Source organism: Fusarium redolens (genome assembly GCF_020744475.1).
Source record: "Fusarium redolens strain MPI-CAGE-AT-0023 chromosome Unknown BKA55scaffold_9, whole genome shotgun sequence".
Lineage (NCBI taxonomy): Eukaryota > Fungi > Ascomycota > Sordariomycetes > Hypocreales > Nectriaceae > Fusarium > Fusarium redolens.
In genome coordinates, this window is record NW_025763672.1 from 1,873,865 (window position 1) to 1,895,378 (window position 21,514).

General features: G+C 48.5%; 9 protein-coding genes across 9 annotated transcripts; 5 read left to right on the plus strand and 4 right to left on the minus strand.

Annotated features, from left to right (window-relative positions):
• Positions 1-926: 926 nt before the first annotated feature.
• Positions 927-2,097, plus strand: BKA55DRAFT_540537 (uncharacterized protein; the record flags this gene model as incomplete). The annotated part of the gene is made up of 5 exons (XM_046190279.1): positions 927-1,011; positions 1,112-1,290; positions 1,354-1,424; positions 1,689-1,839; positions 2,029-2,097. 5 exons carry the CDS (start codon positions 927-929, stop codon positions 2,095-2,097), a joined length of 555 nt encoding a protein of 184 aa, XP_046048923.1.
• A 2,192-nt stretch (positions 2,098-4,289) lies between these two features.
• Positions 4,290-4,978, plus strand: BKA55DRAFT_513496 (uncharacterized protein; the record flags this gene model as incomplete). Its single annotated transcript, XM_046187900.1, has 2 exons — positions 4,290-4,564; positions 4,624-4,978. The coding sequence occupies 2 exons, from the start codon at positions 4,290-4,292 to the stop codon at positions 4,976-4,978; spliced, it is 630 nt and encodes a 209-aa protein (XP_046048924.1).
• Positions 4,979-7,305: 2,327 nt separating this feature from the next.
• Positions 7,306-8,095, plus strand: BKA55DRAFT_512683 (uncharacterized protein; the record flags this gene model as incomplete). Its single annotated transcript, XM_046187827.1, has 3 exons — positions 7,306-7,587; positions 7,666-7,751; positions 7,804-8,095. The coding sequence occupies 3 exons, from the start codon at positions 7,306-7,308 to the stop codon at positions 8,093-8,095; spliced, it is 660 nt and encodes a 219-aa protein (XP_046048925.1).
• A 265-nt stretch (positions 8,096-8,360) lies between these two features.
• BKA55DRAFT_397132 (uncharacterized protein) lies at positions 8,361-9,601 on the minus strand. The gene has a single exon (XM_046186043.1). It carries the CDS (start codon positions 9,231-9,233, stop codon positions 8,610-8,612), a length of 624 nt encoding a protein of 207 aa, XP_046048926.1. The 5' UTR covers positions 9,234-9,601; the 3' UTR covers positions 8,361-8,609.
• Positions 9,602-9,829: 228 nt separating this feature from the next.
• On the plus strand, positions 9,830-11,098 carry BKA55DRAFT_513005 (RNA 3'-terminal phosphate cyclase/enolpyruvate transferase; the record flags this gene model as incomplete). The annotated part of the gene is made up of 3 exons (XM_046187857.1): positions 9,830-9,880; positions 9,920-9,962; positions 10,014-11,098. The coding sequence occupies 3 exons, from the start codon at positions 9,830-9,832 to the stop codon at positions 11,096-11,098; spliced, it is 1,179 nt and encodes a 392-aa protein (XP_046048927.1).
• A 367-nt stretch (positions 11,099-11,465) lies between these two features.
• On the minus strand, positions 11,466-12,620 carry BKA55DRAFT_594933 (Extradiol ring-cleavage dioxygenase, class III enzyme, subunit B; the record flags this gene model as incomplete). The annotated part of the gene is made up of 4 exons (XM_046195728.1): positions 11,466-11,920; positions 11,973-12,133; positions 12,183-12,355; positions 12,408-12,620. 4 exons carry the CDS (start codon positions 12,618-12,620, stop codon positions 11,466-11,468), a joined length of 1,002 nt encoding a protein of 333 aa, XP_046048928.1.
• Positions 12,621-13,469: 849 nt separating this feature from the next.
• Positions 13,470-14,784, plus strand: BKA55DRAFT_540542 (uncharacterized protein; the record flags this gene model as incomplete). The annotated part of the gene is made up of 2 exons (XM_046190280.1): positions 13,470-13,561; positions 13,614-14,784. The coding sequence occupies 2 exons, from the start codon at positions 13,470-13,472 to the stop codon at positions 14,782-14,784; spliced, it is 1,263 nt and encodes a 420-aa protein (XP_046048929.1).
• A 386-nt stretch (positions 14,785-15,170) lies between these two features.
• Positions 15,171-16,610, minus strand: BKA55DRAFT_540543 (uncharacterized protein; the record flags this gene model as incomplete). The annotated part of the gene is made up of 1 exon (XM_046190281.1): positions 15,171-16,610. One exon carries the CDS (start codon positions 16,608-16,610, stop codon positions 15,171-15,173), a length of 1,440 nt encoding a protein of 479 aa, XP_046048930.1.
• A 525-nt stretch (positions 16,611-17,135) lies between these two features.
• BKA55DRAFT_571024 (Phospholipase/Carboxylesterase-domain-containing protein) lies at positions 17,136-18,262 on the minus strand. The gene is made up of 4 exons (XM_046193034.1): positions 17,885-18,262; positions 17,800-17,835; positions 17,356-17,753; positions 17,136-17,308 (listed from the first exon to the last, which is right to left on the minus strand). The coding sequence occupies exons 1-4, from the start codon at positions 18,221-18,223 to the stop codon at positions 17,227-17,229; spliced, it is 855 nt and encodes a 284-aa protein (XP_046048931.1). The 5' UTR covers positions 18,224-18,262; the 3' UTR covers positions 17,136-17,226.
• Between the last annotated feature and the right edge of the window lie 3,252 nt (positions 18,263-21,514).

A 21,514-nucleotide genomic window follows, 5' to 3' on the forward strand; every position in this document is an offset into this window, starting at 1 on the left:
GACAATATGCTTTCTCCATAATGTAGCGGTTGAAAGTTGAGGTGGATGTGTTGTCAGCGACAATGGCGTTATGCGCCAGAGGGAGCAAGCCTCACATTTAACGAGTCGAGAATCCAGACCTAATCTGCTCGATTAGGCATTATGTGAAACTTTTGTGAGAATTGTCAACTTTTGAACCCATGGTCTTGTGATGAGGGTACAGCGTGATGAGCCCTGCTATATGTGCCTCGCGAATTTGCGTCAAAGGCTGGTACTTGATCGCGAGCGGGCCAAATGCAGATATTCGTCATTAGATTCATCTCCCTGACTGTCTCTCGAATATAAATTGAGTCAAGAAAACTCGTTTTCATTTCAGCAGCTCGGAGAGGCATCAAAAGAACCCGGGACTCCGAATTCCGAAACGCCCCTTGATAGCCTCTTGAGTGATTAGATATTAGAGAGCCCAATGATTGGTAGAAAGCTTGGCAAAGTGGTTGCCCAAGGAGTGAGTGTTTGTACAGATACCCAGCTAACTCACACTCCTGGGTCCCTGCTGATCCAGACAGTGGCGCAAACAGTGGTTGAAATATTTTCGATGACTGTTCATTGCGCTTAACCTCTGGACATTGAAATCCGCGCATGTGAGTAGAGTTCCCTCGGCGTATTGGGCATCTTTTGCAGTCGCTTACCATGTCGTCGTGGCAAGTGGGCGTGAAAGGGCAACGCCCGTCATGACGTGGTGAAAAAGGGGGCGATGCTGAGGAAAGCCGTGCAGCTTCATCAAACTATTAGCTAGGCTTTGTTGGAGTCAATCACAGGGCTGTCGGCTAAACATCTGAACGTGAGCTCAGAAACGAAGCCAGGCAACCGCAGTGTACGTGCAGCACCTTTTGTTCGGGTGGTATGCTGCACAGCGACCAGCAAGACGCATGTCCTTATCCCTCACAATGGAAATATGTCCATTAGGACCATTCCACGTTTATGAAATAGACGTGTTCACAGAGCCATTCGGTCTGCGATTCAGGAAGGCCCGTAAGCGGGCATGCCGGGTAGCAAGTCGTAGCAGTAGCGATGGTTGGGAAAGGGTGATGATCCTTGTATGGGGACGGAGTACTCGAAATAATGTTTCTAGCAATCAACTTTCAGAAATCGGATATCCACCAACTAGTAAAGAGACACATGGGTACATTATTCTCCATTCGATCTGGCTGTGCAGACTTGGCTTGGGTGTTAAGGATTGTCTGCCTAGCAGCTTCTATGAGACATGCCGATTCTGCTGTTGGGCAGAGCGAGAAGACCGGCAAGCCGAAAGTGTGACTTTAATCCAGCGCGATAGGGCAGTGCAGTTATGATTCTCCCCTCTAATTTGGATAGTGTCTGCAGAACCAGCCTCGAGTAGAACCAGGGGCGGCACTCACACGGCGGCGCCCAACAATGATCTCAAGGTACGTCTGGCTATTGCCACAGTCCTTACTTTGGGCACGAATGTGGGCACCTAAGATCGTTGAAGGTATCAAGTTGTTTTTAAGCCGCATGCCGTGGTAGAGTATAGAAGGAGCCAGGAGGGTTTGTTGGTGATGAAGGACGAAGAAGACAACGATCAATGCAAACCTGTTTTCTTGCAACCATATACATGTCATGGATTCTCCAAAAACAACGGGTCTCAAACGCAGTAGTCGGGAGAATGTCTTGACACCTTCAATTCACAGTGGTCAGCCACGCACTGTATCCTTCAGTGGCGGCTATGCCTCCACGTACAGCACTGAAACAATAGGCCACAGTCAAGCGAGCACTTCCCCCGGCAATGTTCGCAATGGGAGTACAGCCGCCTCTACTGAGAATCGTATCAAAGAAGCCCAGGTATGGGCTTGGTTAAGGGATGCTGATCGGCCCTGGGAAGGTTTCGGTCTGCCGAACGTATCCAGTCCACAGGTCGTTCAAAAAGCAGCGGAGGTATTCCCCAGAACACGAGGAGGGAGACAACTCAATCTTTTCAAAGAGAACGGGACCAAAATGACCTAGGCAACAAAGCTCTGCTGGTGGCTTCAGGATACAGCTTATTCAGGGGACAGGGGGAGGGACCACTACCAAAAAGGCATTGTGCAGAACCTCTGGTAAGTTCACAGCCCGATCTGTTCGACAACATTCTAACATGCTGCCACCAGTAAAGTGGTCATGGTCTTTGTAGAGTCTCAACGCGAAAACAGGGAGCCAAAATGTCCTGTTGACTACTGCTTCAACTACGGACTTCATCGAATAGCCTGTCTTGCTCTCTTTCAATCTTTTTCTTTTTTGAGATACCTGATGCACAGGATATCACGCCACGTCTTATCCCGGCAAATAGCGTAATTGGACGTGCAACCGCACGATGCGGATATTTGGGATGCAAGGGATCCAAACATGGCCAATACTGCAGCAAACTAGCGAATTGTGGTGTCCGTGATCAAAAATAGTCAACGGCGCATGCGGCAGCGATTGTGACATGCGAGTTTAGTTTGCAGTAGTTTTTTGGAGGAAAGATGGGGGTACCGTGGCAGGCGTGGATGTTGGGATTGTTCAGCTGGTCAAGCACACCAACATCAATGCCACCATGAGTTACAAGGATGGATGAAGGACAGCGGGGTAACGGTAATTTGAACAGCATCAGGTTTTTTTTCACCTAGCCATTAGTGACATGAAGGAATACAAGATGATTGTGTACTTGTCTTGTATGCTTTATCCCTCCTTTTCATTGACAAGGTGTTGCTGTGTTGATAAATCAAGCCTGAAACATTCAGCGGATGCTGTGGGCAAAATGGACAGCTCAAGGATCAACCCTCCAACATTGTACTCATTGCATTCAGCCTCATCGGGGGTTTGCTAATCCCCGTGAGCGTTACATCTACTAGCTCTGCTTCCCCCGGAATTTCCTAGGATTTTCGGGGTTGCCGAAAGATTTTCTGCGATGAATCCCTTCTTCCTGCAATCGTTGCCCAGGCTCATCCTCAATTCATAACGTTCGTCTGTGACCGCTTGAGATACGAAAGTAATAGGTCCAGTAGTTTTGAGTGAAACTAGTTTGCCCTCTTACTTGTGTATAGCTGGCTAAGAAGGCAGTGAATCAGTAAGAGAGCATGCTGTTCTGTTGTGCGAATGATATCCATTCCATATCATTTCACACACAAATCCACGAGGAACTCCCCACAAGCAGGAAAAGGATCGACCGAACTGCAGCTACTTTGGATGTCGTAGGCACATGGTTGTTGTTGTCAGCCGCTGCCAATCTTTCCACGTCTTCCCTCGTTGCAGAATTGTGTTTCTTTTCACCCTTTTCCTGCCCATTGCGCGAAACCAAACAGCAGAACTGAAAATCCGGATATTTCATCTGAGCTTTGAAGTTTGGGCTTTTGTCCAAGCCAAAAGCTTTTAGTCAAGCCTTTTCCGATCAGTCGCCTCCGAAAGCATGCCGGGTCGCAACCTGACCAGAGTATTTCGACCAGTTTGTTGCGTTCCCTGAACCCAACCAAACCCAGCCAGGCGACGTATATAACTAGGTGAACACCGGATGGATCTTGATAGGATGTTTGCTTGGTCATCCCTTCTCGCAGGAGTAACCGCTGCCGCTGACATGCTGCCTTTGTGCGCACCATGCGAACCTTCTCATCGTAGGTACTCTACACTGATGATTTTGAACATGTCGTCATCCCAAGGATCCATCTCATAAATGCCTTTTGCCTCTGAACAATAAAATTCCGCCTAGGCATATGCCTCGTGACAGAAGACCCAGTCAACAGCAGCAAACCAGATGCCGAGGCGAGCAACTTGACTCCCATTCCCGGGTTGACCATGTTTCTTTCATGCCATGACAACCTCTCGTATCGCCTCAGTTGACATGAACCGACCCTCTCTTGTAATACCCCTTTCATTCTCCTAGCACATGTTGTCGTGGCCGACCCTCGCAAACCGGCAGAAGTTGCTGAGCCAATACGCTGGCAAACCCTACGTCGTCCAGCCTTCATCAAAGCAGCAATGCCTGACGAGTATCGGGCCCTTGAAAAGCAGTGATGCGGTGCAAAAAGCCGGGTTCATGAAGTGTTTCGTCTCTGCAATCTGATCAACCTTGCCCAAGCTTGCCACAAGCCCTTTGCCGCGTAGCAGAGAGATGGCGCATTAATACCCCTTTCATGCCCGCCATCCGATGCTTGCCAGTTAAAAGTTTCTTCATGAATCTATCGCCCACCAGATAAACCCATCGCCGCCTCTTACTATCAACAGTTCTCATACTTTCGCGATTAGTGGCTCCTCCCCTTGAGAATCCTCGCCGAACAACCATGAGCTCTTCAGGAGATCGCTACGCCAGAGATGCGAATGGGTTCTCGTCTCCGGACGCGGATATAACCCACAGCCATTCAAAGCGAGTACCGCAACCACAGCGCCAGACTATTGCACCCCGAGATGTCATGCTGCATCAACACCCGCTCCAAACTCAACATCCTGGAACAGCCTACCATCCGTATCAGAGCCGATCCTATCAACACACAGCCCCAAGCCAAGACAAGCTGCCATATACCTATGCTCCATCAACTCAGCCCGCCTACCAGGGGAGGTATGTGAGGGCGGAATCATTGGAAAGACGGCGACCACTTGCTAACCCATTTCGAATAGTCGTAATACCCAAGGATCCAACGATACTCCTGGCGATCAATACCAAGTAAATTTGCCTGGGGTTCAGCACTCGCTTGATGACCCTCGACAAAGAACAACCAACTTCGTTAACGGCCAGCAAGTTCGAATCGAATCATCCACTGATGTAGCCGAGCAGAACGGTATCAGACGTGGCACCAACACTATCTCACAATTTGACAACCAGTTCACTAGGACTGTTGACACCAACACTCCGGCCAGAAATGCTCAGAGTGGCGATCGACATCCTCAATATACTCGTCAGAGTTATCCTGGCTATCCCAGAACCCTCTACTATCACGCCCAGAACGATAGCTCGCCACATACACAGCGTTGAAAGGGAGTTCGAATTTAACAGAGTTCGAAGTCTGGGGATCAGCATGAGGTCTGATGGCAATTTGACATGTTATCTTATTGGTTTCTGCGTCGATCTGATATGTCCGCCGTCTTACGCATTGCTCTTTTTGTCGTTTATTGAAGAAACACCCTTGCTATGTGATTCTGGTGTTTTGGCTGGTTGGTACACCAGGGGCATGAACAGCTTTCATGATCAGATTGTTTTTCGAGTTCAAGGGAGTCTAGCCTGTTGTTTAGAAGTCTTATGATTTAAAAGACATATTTTCATCAATCGATGCAATTGATTCGGACAACCAGGGTCATCGCGAGACTAATGGTAAGAGGTTGGGTGGGTGGTGTCTTTCGTCCACCATCCAACTTCTCCAATAGATGTTGGCTGCATGAGAAAACAATAGCGCAACGCACCCGGAAATAGTGCATACACTCCATGCAAGTTCGCAGCTTCACACCCAAGACCTGCTAAACCTGACCACTTGACAGAGAGTGATTTCCTATTGCATATCACGCTGTTCGCTAATGGAGAGACTAGTGAATCAGTCAAGCCAACTGCGAATCATCGAGACGCCATTCCGCTGCACTTATCTCAATCTGTCTGTGATGAAGAACAGACATGCATTGATCGTGATGATCTTTGATAAATAAGTTGCTGGCTGAGTTAATGGCCGTCGTTGAGTCTGGCTTGGAGCCTAGCCATATTGGCCAACTTAATCTCGTGCATCCGCTCATAGTAGAGTGTTGGATGTGACCCCTGTAGATTAGAGCTCCGTGGCGGCGTAGTTAAACAGTCCACTGTCGTCTTTCATAGCGCAAAGCCTCTCAAGAAGGCCTTCAAGCCCCCAACTGCATTGAGATAGTGGTAGTCTTGTCGCATTAATGCCCGGACAGCCTGCAAAGCCTTGTAAGCTAATGGTAATGTGCGACAAAAGTTACGGTCTGTTGAGACCTGGCACCAAAAGGTGTGCTCTGACAGGGTGCCAGCCACCAACATCCATAGCTGGAAATCAGGCTGAGGGACATTTAGTGACAATCATCCCCCAATACATAAACATGGAGGGTCTGTCTCACACCACTATATAACTCCGGAGCTGGGAATGAAGAATCCGAGCTGAAACATGTATTCCTGGGGGCCGATGTATGCAGAATAGGGGAGTGGCTTGAAGGGAGAAGAAGTTAAGTAGTCCCATATGTCCACGGCTGCGGTTCCTTCACCTGAAACTCTTGCTTCTTCGCACGAAATGCGAGACTTTTGCAGCTTCGCACTGGTCAGTCTTTGTTGTCGAATGTTGACAGATCAAGGTCGCTACCATGGCACTGGCGAATCCCACGTCCACGTCAGGAGGTATGGCTTCAGCATTCTGTTCTGTTTCGCATCCGTTTCGTTTCGTTTCGTTTCGTTTCAATCCATAAAGAAGGCCTGGAATGTTCTCATGAATGAGAACATGCTGTGCGCCTCGCCCATAAGCATCTTCCACTTATGGGATCTCGTTTGGAAACTCTCCAATCGGTTGATGGCCCCCCCCCAGGCTGCCTTGCCCGGGCTCCTGTGTCATTGTACCAAGGACTCGAGGCGCCATCTGGTTGGATGCTGCCTGAGGACTTGGTAGCTTCGACATACGACGGCTCGATCACTCCAAGCCGACCAACGAGCACGCTCCCTTTTCTTTTTCTTCACGTCGATTGCTTCTTCTGTTGCTCCACTGCTCTCGAGTATCCTCCAACAAAATTCGAAGACTCCTGAGATGATCGGGGCTGCCTCTGCTTTGCGCCAGCACATGTACAGTAGCTTGTACCCCGGTCGTGAGCTTACTAGTTCGTTGAACGAAGTGACTCGTTTGCCGTCGCTTTTTTCAAACCTCATCCATCGATACCGGGACCATCATCAACTTTGACAACGAACCATATTGTTGAGCATTATTAGCATCGTCAACCTTCATCGTTTAATCACTTCTTCGGTTCCAATAAACAGCTGGGCGTGTGTGCCAAGACGTGCAAAAGCACCGTGATCTTAAACGGAGCCCCGTGTGTTATCACATCTGGCACCAGCCCTTTCCGGTCTTTTCTGTCAAGAGCAACGCCGCTCTGTCAATAGAATTCTCTGGCCACTCGTTGCATACTCCTTTCCAGTAACAGGAAGCATCTGGGTTGTAGCTTCCTTGTCGATACCCCTCGAACACCATCCCTTGGAAGTTCCCGTCTTGCGTGGCATCTTTCAACGTCTGATACAGCCGCCAGCATCAAAGACAAGGAGGATATTGATAGCTCAGAGGCTGTACTGGCATCATTCAGTGTGCTTGTATACCTCCTACCATGGATCCCCACCCTGAGATTCACGGGAAGCACGTGGCTCCGATGTGCACCACTTGCTCGCAAGCATGCGAGGGAAAGCAGGGCCGCTGGGTGTGCGTCAACTGTAACCGCCCCTATGAGCATAATCAAGGGGATCTCCAAATGGTGACCCAGGATAAGCCTACTACCTGTGGTAATGGGGTAGTCCTCCAACCTCTTTCAGGAACGCAAGAGCCCGGTCATCAAGCTCTCCCTCCCTGCCTCCCTCAGACGGCGGACGAGGATGAGGGCCCCAAGGTTTGGGTAAGTTGAAGTTCATTGCAGCTCTTTCAACAGAGAGCATACTGACAGAGACAGGATCCCCCTGGTGTTGTCGAAAAGGTCAGCCAGTCGAGTCATGTTCAGACCAGGGGTGGCTCCGCGCCCACACTCTCTCAGGTGCATGCCTTCCAAGGAAGCTGCGACAGGTCTGTCAAATGTGCTCCCATCCAGATAGTGACAAATCTAATGTTGAAGCAGTGTTGACTACGGACGGTGGGTTGTGGATGATGGTCTAGGTCAGGAAGGAGCTGAGCCAGACGAAACCTATGAACCGATGGCCCTCGATAACGACGATGAAGTACATAATGACGAGGCGTTTCGCTCTTGGATCGATGAAAGAACCAGACTGGGCATGAATGGAAGACAAAGTGACGTTGGCCACGTCTTGGATCGAGTCGCCTTTCTTGGTCTGGATCCAGACACTTCTTCGATCGCACTCCAAGACGACATGGTGCTTGAAATTTCCGATGACACAGATATGGAGGAGTGAAATAAGTCTTTCTAGCTTCTTGTCCTCGGCGAAATGAGGTGTAGGGGAGTAAACATGACGCTGGAGATTTCTAGAGGACACGGTAAGTTGTGCTCGTTCTCTTTTTTTGTCGTACCTGCTAAGCAACAGTCTTTCCAGTTTCCATACGTAAACGCCGATCGAAGGGCAGGCACCCCCCACTGCTGGCAGTTACGATATGAATAACCCGGAAAGAACCATTGCAGGCAGCGCAGACAGGCGTGGTGCTTCGGGTTGCATGATAGATGAAAGATTAAAAGGAGTGCAACGAAGACACTGAACGTTTTCAATGCTTATGATGGATGATAAAGACTATGATGGGGTAATTAGGGAATGCGTTGTTTGCTTTCGTTTGGAATTGGCTTGGCTTGGCTTGGGATGGGATGGCTTTCTCCTAGACTGTTCGAGCGTGGTGATTTCTTTGTTTCGGTTGTGTTGGTGATCTATTTGAAATGCGAGGCAAACTGCAATGATATCACTTTCTCTCAACGCCTGTTCAATTGCCTTTAAGACTCTGGTCCCGAAATTGAAAGCTCGCCATGTCTACGCAACCAGTTCGTAAATGATTCAGGCTGTGTAAAATGTTTGCGACTATTCTCCCTCCTTGCCATTGGGTATAATGATCATCGTCCAATTGGTGATGGCAACTGGTCAAGGTCGCCACAAGCTGCCACACCAGCTGTGCTTGGTAAAAGTCAGGCGTGGCAAAGAATGTATCAACTCCAATCATTGGGAAACGAACAGAGATCATCCCTGTGGCTGAGCCATGGCCGTGGGGTGTAGTCGATATTGTGTAAGTGGCATCTTTCAGTTCAGTAAGCCCTATCAATATCTCGCTCAGCCAGATAGATCTAGGCAACACAGCAAAAAATAATAATGTAAGTGGCATCTTGAAGTCTTTTGTGCTCAAACACTTGAGTAGCACAAGCAGAGATGGGCGAAACGAAGAGATGGATGAGAAGGAGAGAGCGGGGAAGGAAACATGAGAAATAAATAAATGGGATAAAACAGGGGAAATGATAAACGAGACCAAATGGCGCACTTGGTGAAGCCACTTCGTGAAAGCCCGGGGTAATCGCCTGAAATCACCGGTCCGCCGGCCCCACTCCGCCGGGATCATTAGCTGCCTCCGGCATTTTGCATTCTTTTGGGTACCCGCTTACGTTTGCTTGTTGCAAACACATACCCTGGGAATCACCAAACCGGGCGTTCGGCTCTTCATATTTATAGCTGTGTCTCAAAATATTTTTGCTGGACACGAGGAAACACCGGAACTCGTGTCAGACCGCCTTCGGAGAAGCCGGGCTCAGCTTGGTCCATTCATGACTGCAGATCGCCTGTCGTCAGTCATTCTCGAGCTGGGCATTCCGCTGGTTGATCGTCGAGGGTCAAGTTGATTGTTGAGGATTTATAACCTTTTCTGTGTCTGAACCTTTCGCTGGAGCTTCGTTGCCTACACATCAATCCACGAACATATTAGCTCCTTCGGCAATGAGTCACATTAGTGAGTCGCAGCTGCATGGTGAAAGACTTTCAACACAATATATAGATAATCGCCAGATAATCTTTGACTGTTGTTCACGCTGTTTTCATGGTGGTACAACATTAAGATTTTGAATCTTCTGTTTGATCTGACCTTTCACAACAAAACCTCGACCTATCAAGTTCATCTTGCCACCATCACCCACCCTACTAGGTATCAACAGAGGCGACAAAATGAAGCCTGTGAAACTAGACGGAAGAATAGGAGAGGGCGGCGGACAGGTTGTAAGAGTCGCAATAGCTATAGCTGCCTTGACGGGACAGGCTGTCACCATCACCAACGTCAGAGGAAATCGAGAACGTGGAGGTGATTGATGCCTAGACATGTACTGCAACGCCACCAGCTGATATCCCCCAGGTCTCAAGAGCCAACACGTCACGAGCATTCAGTTCCTCGCGGAGATAACAGATGCAGATGTCGAGGGCCTAAGTATAGGTTCCAAGACCATAACCTTCGCTCCACGACGAGGACCCACAGAACTATATCAACGCAATATCAATATATATGCAGAGTCAGGTTCTGCCAGTGCTCTCCTAATATTGCAAGCTGTCCTCCCATTCTTGATTTTTGCAGGCAATGATTCTGAGGAGCCAGTCGAACTTTCAATATCTGGCGGATCCAATGTGTCCTTTTCGCTCAGTTTCGAGTATCTTGACCAAGTTCTTTTACCAACATTAGAGGAACGATTTGGTATTCAGACTGAAAGGACTTTGGAACGACGTGGATGGAGCCTCGGACCCCAGTCCAGAGGCCAAATACACCTAAAGTTTCACCCATTGAAAATTGGACAACCCTTACGATACAGAGCCCCAGAGCAACGCAAATATCCTGAATCCTTTGAGGTCAAGTCTATCAGTGTCAGCATGGTGGTACCTGGCAGCGCACATGAGAGACTCCAGGCATCACTGGCAAGGGACTTGGAGGACTTGTTTTCTGGGGCAGACGTCCATTTCAAGCATGTTGAAGACACGAATCTCAATTCACGGTGGTACATACTCCTTGTAGCCCATTCCATATCTGGAATCCGATGGGGGTACGACTGGCTTGGATCAATACCGAAGAAGACGAAGAACAGGGATATGTTCGCAGATCAAGTATCAAGAAAGCTGTGTCGGGGTTTGTACGATGAGGTGGCTGTTGGTGGTCAAGTGGACGTTCATCTTCAAGATCAAGTGGTCGTTTTCCAAGCACTCTGTGCTGGATACTCTTCGTTCCCTCGAGGAGATGCCCCAGATGAGCCCCCACCTGACACACTAATCGATGCCATGGGAAACCTGGATATTGGTACTGGCAGAATGAGAAAGGAAAAGACGCACGAGCCCTTTGGTTACGGCTCTCTTCATACGAAGACAGCAAGATGGGTTGCGAGTGAGATGTTACCGAGCGTGGAGTTTTACAACAAAGGCGATCTGGTGAAAGGCGCGGGTATATCAATGCAGTAGACTCTGTTGAGAGCCTGATATTGCATGCTCATGACTCAACAGCAGTTCATCACAAACGAGCATGAATCTGGTTAGATAAGGCTAAAACACCAATGAAAGCATGCATTTTGCTGAGCGGTGTGGGTTGGGATGTGACGTGGCTGCCTGAGGATGGCCTCACAGACGAGCAAAAGATTTAACTAGGTGAGAAGGACGCTGTATAACACTATATTTTCTGTTGGGTATAAGTTGGCCATCTCCCGCCGAACCCAACTTGGTCTCTGGTTGATACCACCATAACGTATCCAACCCTTAGTGTTCTCATAGCTGGCCTCGATAATCATGGCCGTTGCACTTTAACTACACACTACGCCAAAAACAATGCCCGTTAGGACGAAGGAACATTGCCAAACCGGAACTGCGACCATCCGAAGCTCCCTTCATGTAAAGTCCATATCTGCTTTCCCCGGTCTTCGCCGGCGGCGCCTGCAGCGATAAAAACTGGCATGAGGTGATCCATGAATGGGTGTGCTTGTTTCGCATCTCCCCGCTTACATATCGCCGCCATTTTTTCCTCTCGGACAGCTGGATCGACCTCCACAGCCTCCTTGAGAGCGTTATCGAAGCTCACAACATATGGCAGTGGCTCTGTGTTACCCTCGAACATATGGTGCATGTCACGTAAGTTGTGTGCTGACATGCCGGCTCCGATGATGACTATTCCCTCGTCCCGAAGTGCAGATACAGCACGTCCGAGAGCGTAGTGAGCATGGGGATCTTCATTTTTGAAGAGGGAGACTTGAACCAAAGGCACATTGAGAGGATTTGTTTCCGGGTTGAAAGCTGCAACCGTTAGAGCTTTTGATGCAGATATTCATTGTTCAGACAAACGTACCAACATGGAAGCCAGAAAATACGCCATGATCAAGACCCCGCTTCATTCCATAGGATTGGATACCTGCTTCTGAAAGCATGACCATAATCTTGCTAGCAAGCTCAGGGCTACCCTTGTTCGGATATTGAGCTTTATAAAAGTGATCAGGGAATCCATAGAAGCTGGAAGTGTTAACATAGACTTTGTGAAACGTGGGGTAATGTGACGCACTCATAGATAAGAGGAGTGTCTACAGCGTTGTTAACATGAATAGCGCGCTCCTCTCCCATCCAATGTGCCGAGAAGACGACTACGGCTTTTGGCTTAACTTCCTGTGTTATTTCCCTTCCAATTTTCTGAAGGACTGGATACACGGGATGCTTTGTGTTATATTGGACATCAGGCTTGAAGCATGTCAGTAGCTATCCGGTTGAGATCTGACTTCAGTAGACTCACACCACCATGGCTGAAGAAGTATACAGGCGCCTTTGTTGCTACAGTTGTCTTTATTGAAGATGCTGCATCCTTTTGTGAGTTGTACCAATCAAAGCCTGCCCTCTGCAGAGTTGATGAGAAGGCTTTGAGTGGTGAAGCGCCAAACAAAGCAACCATGGCCACGGCAATAGAGACGAAGCCGATCAATGATCGGAAAGATAGGAATTGGGTCATATTGAACAACGAGAACTTTTGGCAGCAACTCTTGAGTTACTGATCGACCCAGGGTTGCTTAGAACAGATGTCTTCCTTTTACAGTTGTAAGTGTATATCCGAATATCCATCTCGGGAGAGGCCGGCCCTGGCAGATCCATCAGTGGATCTGGCTGAGCTGAAGTGGGATGAATTTGATGCTGAATCAGCTCATCGCGGATATCTTGTCTACGTAGCCGATTGTGGAGAGATCTGAGACATGGTTGCGCTTTTATGCTATGATACCTGAGCTGGAATTCGATTTATGAACGTTGTCATTAAAAGCTGGAGCCCGTATAATAGACTGGGTGAACTTATGCAAACGAATAGAAAGCTCTAGTCACAAACATAATCAAAGTTCGTGAACCAATCACCGCTGACTACAATGACCACACAAACTTAGAAGGACGCATGATAAACGAATCAAGCAAACTTGAGTATCAGAATTGCTAAAATGCAAAGGGCGTAGAACAAAGACTGAAGCTACCATGTACCTAACATAAATTGGCTGTTGCAGCTTGCAAGCTCAAGCTCCCGTCCTCACGGAACCGGATAAACCAGCCCCACAACTGCACCAACACAGGTACGTTCAGTGGTCGGTTGCCTGTGCAACTGCCAGATTAGCCCGCCAAAAATTGGAAGTCAACTTCAGAAACTGCTACTGGGCATGTGAACAGGCGGCTTGTCCAACCATCATCAACCTCAACTCCTTTCTTGCAGACAAACATCACCATCTCGGGTTCGTACCTCCCACGGTATCCGTACGGCCAATCGATTCGGCACCCCCCTCCTTGCCCTTTGTCGGCTCCGTCTACCACCAAAGCTTTCATCATGGCTCCTCTCATTCTACACAACGTTCCTGACGATGAGTGTTACGTTGGGGATGATGGTGTGAAGCGACCATATGCCATGTATTTCAACCAGTATGGCTTCCTTTCTGCCCATTTGAATCAATGCTAATGTAACGCGCAATAGACAAGATGCTCCCCAAGGAAGCGCACGATCACGTCGCAGCGCCGCCGAGTCTGGATCGTTCGGTAAATCCACACGTCGCTCACGATCGCGTACTGGAACACCCGCGCGCAGTCGCGAAAATCCTACACTAGCTGCTGCAGACAAGCTCTTTGGCGACTGGGTCTCAAACCAGGCTGCAACAGCGCCATCTCAAACTGTTCAGCGTAAGAGCAGTGGTTTGATGCAGGAAGAGGTTCCGGTCAAGCGATCTGTTACTTCCACACCTGTCGAGCTCATCCTTCGCGGCTACCGATCATCAACACAGCAGTACGCTGCTATCTCCCACTATGAATCCCTTGCCGGTGCAATCCTGGAGGATTACCCTCGCGAACCTCCTGCCAGCCAACGCCGATACAAATCTGAGTTGCGCGACCCTGCATTTACGCGACGTCGCAACCTCACAGCAGATGAGCGAGCTATGGTGAACCGCGCAGATGGCGGAGAACACTGGGTGAAGGTCACCTTCGAAAGCAGAGAAGCTGCCGAAGCTGCTACTTTTGCCAGCCCTCAACGGATACTGGGTCATCTGGTTTATGCTGAGCCATACCGAGGTGTTCCTCCCGCCAAAGACGAGGCTTGTCCCGATATCGAGGTCGTCTCAGACCATTCACGCTCACAAAGTATGCCTGCTGCTGTTCCCACTGCAAATGGTCGCAAGAGCTTCAGTGGGCCTACATCGTTTAATAGCCGTCTCCTTGATCTCTCTCCGCCTCATTCGCAGACATCAAGCTTTACCATGGATACTGGAACTATCAGCAATTCCCATGCTTCTACTGATACGATCACTGAGCCTTTCCCTCTTCCTCAAGCTACCACATCAAGCATCGAGCCCATGGAGATCCACGATGGCGACAGCGTTTTCTGCCGCCGCATCCCTACTGCCCGTCGCGCTACCATTCTTCCCGCCGAGCAAGCTCTCCTACCTCAACAGACCATGATGCAACGGGCCGTCAATGCTATTCCCTTTGTGAAGTGGTTCGGTGGCAGCATGATCGGTAACGAAGTGCCGCGAACCGAAACCGGCGAATTTGACTGGAGCAAGGCCAGTCTTTACTGGAAGCTTATCTGGTGGCTCGACGCTACTTTTGGACTGTTCAGTGGCGATGTGCTCAATGCCGACAAGGACGACTAGAGGACGTTCGGTCGGCGTTGGAAGCCCAAGGTATTCAAAACAGCGTCCAAACGAAAGGGGTCGACGTCTAAACGACGACGATCGTCGAGCGGCCGTGATAGAATGTACGAGAGACGAAGAATTTGATCATTGACCACGGCGTAATAACGATCATGGCGTCAGGCGTGTTATGGAATTGGGACAGTGTCTGGTTTAGTCGACATGCTTAATAGATCGAGGGTGGAAAATCCACATAATGTTCTGTACACTATCAAACAAGAGCAAAGTACTCTTGCAAATCTATTGCCGCCTCTCCGTGAAGAGAATATTTCCCAAATGTCCGTATAAACGCCCTTGTAGATGAAACCCGAACACGAGGATAAGTCATTTTCACCGCTTCATCAGTTTCAGCTTGGACTTCTATCTTCATCACCGCTCCATGCAGCTGCTGAGCTAGCGTCTGTGATGAGTGGCTGCGAATTCGCCCTTTTTCTCACCGAACTTGGTGATCCTGACCGACCCCTCGTTTCCTCCTCTTGCACATTCTCTTTTTCATGCTCGCCATCCCCGTTCTGCTGCTCTTCCGCTCCTGCATCAGCTTCCACGACAGGCATCAGTAGCTCCGACCTGTTCAAATCGTCATCTCCGTTTTCAAGCCCTTCTGCTCGACCCCCTAGAGAATCATATGTCACATCTGTTGGAATCCGACGAATAGGCTGTGGTGAAAACGGCCTTGCATTGCGGGGTTTGTTGAAGTCTGTTGAGAAGACGCTGTCGCTGTCATTCATAACGCCGCCGCTGGGTCTAGAGTCAGATGCCAGTGCTGCTAGAGATTGATATCGTTCCGTTTCCATGAGAAGACTGTCCCCTCTAGCGTGACTCCGGGATGGATCTGATCCTGTGTCGGCGAGTATGCTCTTAGGAGGGAGGATAGAGAAGAGCTTGGGTGTGTCGCCGCTACCGCCACTGCCCAGGTTTGCAATGTCTTCCTCCGTTGCAAATAGGTCTTGACCCTTTTCAAGAAGATCGTCCAGACCGCCTCCACTCCAGCCTTTCCTCGCTAGACCTTCGAATATGTCTACCTCTGCACGTACAAGACTGCAACTTGCTTCGACAATCCTTCCACTTGTCTCCTGACTCTCCCTCAATAACGTCCGTGCATGGTCGGCATGTAACGTCGTTAAACCGTCCAATTTTGTCGTCAATTCAACTAAATGTGCCCTAAATCGACCAACGTCTCGTCTCCGCTGTTTATGCAGTTTCATCCCTTCTTTCTCCAGTCGTTTGATTTCTTTGCTTTGTGCCTTGATCTTTTGTTTATACGTCTCCTCTTCATCGTCAATAACGGTCTGCCACTTGTCCAGGTCGTGGAGCAGTGGTACTTCGAAGGATCGGTATACTGTCTCAGAAAGGATCTGTTGGTGGTTTGCAACAAGGTAGTGTACTCCAGAGGCGGACAAAAGCGTATCGGCTGTGCAGGAACCCTTGGTTGTAAAGCTTGCTGTCATATTAGTCCCAGAGGGACCGATGGGCTCGGCGCGAGCTTCCTTTAACCTGGCGCATGCTTCAAGTGCTGATCCAAATGTCGATGCAGCTGTTGATAATGCGGCGAGTGCTAGTCGGTAGCCTTTTGCGGAGGCGACAAGATCGGAGTAAGCTTGCTGAGAGAGCTCCAGGTCGGCTTTTGTGAGGACAGCATGTGAAGATCGTGGGGGTGGCGGCAAAGGCAGATTATACTGAGATAACGGATTTGCGGTCGATGCAAGAGAATAGACTGGCGATCCCGGAACGGGCGGTAGTTGTGACGGTGTCGGCGACACTGGACGCGATGTTGTTTCGGAGGCCATATTTGTTTACTTTCGGCGGTCGATCATCAGGGTTGTTCGGCTTGTGAGACTGATTCTTCAGAGCGCACAAACAACACAACTTCGAGTATCTTTGTGTGCTTCCACAATAATGAAGTCGATGTGTCAATTTGGATTTGCCGAGTGACGGTCAAGGTTATCGATTCTACCAAGGTTTCGGTTGGCGAATGTTGGAGAAGAAGTGGTCCAGGATCAAGGGTCTGTTGTTTCGAGCCCATCCCCCCACCGATAGAAGGTTCGCGTGCGCTAGGCGTTAGGGCACTTAGTGGCCCGGCCTTATCATGCAATTCGGTAGGGCGTTCTGAGGCGCTCAGTGGTGGAGCGCACGTCATTTGGCGGGCATCCCATCCATCCATACGGAGATTTTGGAGATCCTTTGGCATCACGAGGTTTTGATGAGCGATATCAGTTATGGAGCACGCGGCATATGCAGTCGATATGATTGGCCTCTTCGCAGCTCGTGGTAGCATAATGTGATATCAAGTTTTGGAAACCTTTGGCGGTTGGTAGACTGTATATTGTCTTCTATTTCCCTCAGAGAGTGCTCTGTTTTTCAAAGGTTTATAAGTCTATACTATATGAGGCCGATACCATAACTTTAGTTCTTGGGAGGCAATTGCTTTCTCAGGAACGCCTCAACCTCGTCAAGCTCCTCCAGACAAGCAGAGTGACCCATACCACTATCAATAGTTAGTAATGATTTGTTAATATGGCACTGGTCACTTACGGGTAGGTCTTGAATGACACATCGTAGCCAAGCTCCTTAAGCAGGTCGGCACTCAGCTTTCCACGCTGAAAAGGGACAATAGGGTCCGCATCACCATGGAACATCATCACGGGAGTCTGGCGGTTGGCATCGGTGGGCTTGACAAGGTCGGCAAAAGTTTTGGAGAGGAGAAGCCATGATGAAAGGCCGACGATACCGCCCAGCTTGCTTGTGCAGGTAAGGCCAGCAAGGAGAGACATGGCGCCTCCCTGGGAGAATCCTCCGAGAACAATACGCTCAGGGGGGATGCCAGAGTTGACCTCCTCTTGGATGAGATCGTGGAAGTATTTTTGGCTTCGCTTGATACCCTCTGTATCCTCATTGCGGACCAGACTGTCAACATCTCCGCCAAGTTGTTTCTGTTTCGTGTTAGGGTAGTCAATTAAATGTTCCAGAGGAACTTACAACGTCAAACCATCCAGGCATTCTCATTCCCATATTCTAAACGTGTTAGTTGAGTCTTGAACACGCTCCTCGAAGGTCAACTCACCACGGTGATGGGGATCTCAGGAGCATGAGGCAGAATGAACTTGACTTCATTAAGCTTCTCTCGTCGGCGCCAGTTCTCAACAGCGCTTGCCCAACCATGGCCAGTGTCACCCAGGCCATGCACAAATATGACGGTAGCCGTGTGGCGGGATGCCGCAGGGAAAACGAGAGGAAGTTTTCCTGACATCCTGACTTCTGACTGAGTCTCTGGTTCGGTCCTGGTGGAGAATGATTTGAATATAAAGAGAAACGCTAATGGAGCAACAAATATGCAAAAGTAGCGAAGGAAGTGCCTGTAGGATATTGAATCGTTGTCGGTTTGCTGTGGTTGATTGGACATGAATGGAAGGGTGGAAGTTAGGGTGTCCAATGATTGTGTTAATATCAAGTGGAGAGTTTAGTGGCAGATACAAGTAGAAGCTAAGAGTAGCCTCTGACAAGCTGATTACCCTGCACTCGGCCCACTGATTTACTGCTGAACTACATGTTATTCCAAGATATAGTATTAACCAATATTGATGATTCGAAGACAGAACAAAGCATGAATAGGAGCTCCTTGTATTCTAGCTACCAATGATTAATCAAGTGAAAGTGACTTAACTCCTATCATCGCGTCGGTCGAAGGAATGCTAATACCGTCATTTTAAACAGGCGAGAACTGTTAGAGTGTAAGAAGATTGAAGCAATTCTACGATGTTATCTTTTCCCATGCTAATCGATATGTGATATGTTGGATAAATGTAATTGGGAAAACATGACATGCATATATTAATTCCAACAGCCAGAAAGCTTGGAAAGTTCACACGAGAGTTACGCTAACTACAAGACCTTACTGTGAGTATCTCGAGCAACATGAAGAAAGGCGAAGCTAGGTTCCTTGATATGGAAGTTGTTCCATGCAATTATATCATATGGTATATTGCCACTAGCATCCTACCGAAAGTGATTGGTAACAGAGAAGGAGAAAGGAGAAGACATAACGTTAACAGCTGGAGACTTATACTAGGACTGCCGAACCTCAACACACGAATAGCGCATATTCGTTCTTCTGAGCTTTCCGAGGCGCTTATGGAACCCAGTGACTTTACAGATACTAGATATCAGTCGCTTCACTACTGTAAGTGGTAATAAACTACGTGATCACTTGTACCAGGTTCCAGTCCTCGAAACGAGGAGTAATACTGGAGTATTATGGATGAGGTAACTACACAACAAGGAACTTAAAGTATATTAATTGGGTGCTACTTGCGGACTTTCTGCACTGAAAAGATGTAATACTATCAATGCTATAAAAGTATTATTCAGAAATCTCTGTCCTGTGCTTGTTTGGCTTCAGTGTGCCATCCGAAGCTATGTCAGTTGGCAGTTGGAGGTTGGAGTTATGTGGACCTTTCTTGTACCTCGAGGTGATGAACCTTTCGACCATGGACCTTCGAGGGCCTTATTGAAGAAGAAAAATCTTCAAATTGGGCAGGGAGGACTGCATGAGCACAAAGGGGCATTTGATGCCAAGGAGGAAAGAACCTTGGCATGTCCTTACATAGCCATATAGCCCATAATGTCTCCTGGTAAGGAGAGAGAGAGTCTCAATCTATTAAGAAAGACTTGGATCATCGAGCCCCTGGACTGATAAAGGTTCGGAAAGAAATATAAGGGAATATAACCTCGACAACTATCAGGGGCCGATACCAAAATCCAAAACCTTGGAGCGATTCTTGACGTGTGGCTTTCTGGTGCTCTTCTTGAAAGTCACGATAAACTCAACCGCCAGAAGAGGAGCCGCATATTAGTAAGTTTGTTCGTGAGCGACAACACTCTCTCAAGCCTCCACCATCACTAGAATCAACGTCAAGACATATATCAACTCTGAGGCTTCATCTTATGGAAACGATTAAACAGACTGGAGGATAACGATGGCCGAGGGGCATAGTAGACAACCTAGACAAATATTTCCCTAAAGCAACAGTAGATGGCCGTTTAGGACCTCAACAATTAACTTCATACATAACAAGACTGACATTCATGGATGGAATCATCAGGATGAACTAAACTGCTGGGAATTTGGCAGAATCCTTCATATGACCCTGGAGCCACCCCGTCACAGCCTATTCCAGACAGATTCTCTTATTTACAAGGCCCAACGGATTTGATCTGGCTCAAATGCGTTTCCTAGCAAGATTGTGCTCAGCAAGAAGTCTGCTCAAGCCCACGAAGAACCAACTATCTTCACGAAGCTTAGCAACAGGCTAATAGCAAAGCTAAAATGATATAAAGGCCAATCCAGCCGCAAGGAGACACACCTTGTGCAATGTGTTGTGCATTACCGCGAGCATCATGAAACAGAATTAAGTAATACTTATCGAGGTTGTCAGGCTGAAGGAGGCCATCCGCTCGTCAATTATCCCCAAAAGATATGCAAAAGATGGTCAAACAGTTCTTGCGCCATGTACAGATCAACATCCAAGTGGCGTCTCAAAGCTTTCAAGCGCCCCAGAGGCGTTTCTCTCACTCCACCCTCCCTTCACTTCAGGTATCCCGCCCAATGCTCCTAGGGAGTATCTATGTTAGACCATTTAATACCACATAAAAGCCAGTATCGTTTCATAAACTATTCTCTCTAATTGTCTAACAGTGTTCACTTCTCATATTTTTGCATTGCTAAAGACAGCTTGTTACGACAAGAGCATACGCGTGTCTTCCTCGGCCATGTTCGGTAACTCAAACTCCACGTTGAACGATATGTAACGTGGCACCTAGCCGGCAATAAGAAAAGACTCTTGGTTGTTTGACGAAGCCACTGTCAACGGTCAATAGACCCGTTAAGGAATTAGCCACTCAATCAAATGTCCGAAATATTCGAGCTAAAGTCTAGGCAGTCTAACTTTCAACGCCGTCGCTATTCATTCATCAACAAACAGGGTTCAGGCTTTGAGAAGGAAAAGTTTGCAACCGCCCGTTCCGTTCCTGACTAGAAGAAGCACGTAACAGGTTCTGGAAGAAATTTGAATACTGAGGGTCTAGACCAAGAAGCACGGGCGCATGTGCTTGACGTTGGGCGCTGTGAAGGCGTTCACAGGGCGATCGTGCGAGTCCAAGCCCATTGAAGTGTCACTGACTCTCCGGGATATGTCAGGCATAATTCGGGGTCCAATTGCACAAGTGAGTCATCTTATTTCCAGCCAACATGGAATTACCCGGTCTCAACAACTTGGACGCCGTACACGTCCTTTTGGTGTGGTACAAGGCGGTACATGAGGGCATCTAGACCCTCAGACTTGCTCAACATGAGGCTGAAAGGAAATTTTATCTTAGCTAGCGGCAAATGACAAGTGGTCTGTGTTAGTAAACATACTTCAGATGTGATAAATTCTTTGTTATTAGTCAAGAGCCGTTTGTCTTGGCTCCAGCATTGGTAGTGGAGTTTGGACCCTGAATTTCGAGACCCGGCAGTCGGAAATCTCCATGCTGTCGTCGGTCCGGGAAAAAGTAAACGCGCACAGGCCATAGATCGCTCGGAGCGGTAAAAGTGGGACTTCGGCGATGAAGTCAGTTCATCTTGTCGGACTCGACCTCAGGCCTCGTTAATCAAATCAAACTCTTCCTTTTGGTCAAGCCTCGTCTCTCCACACTA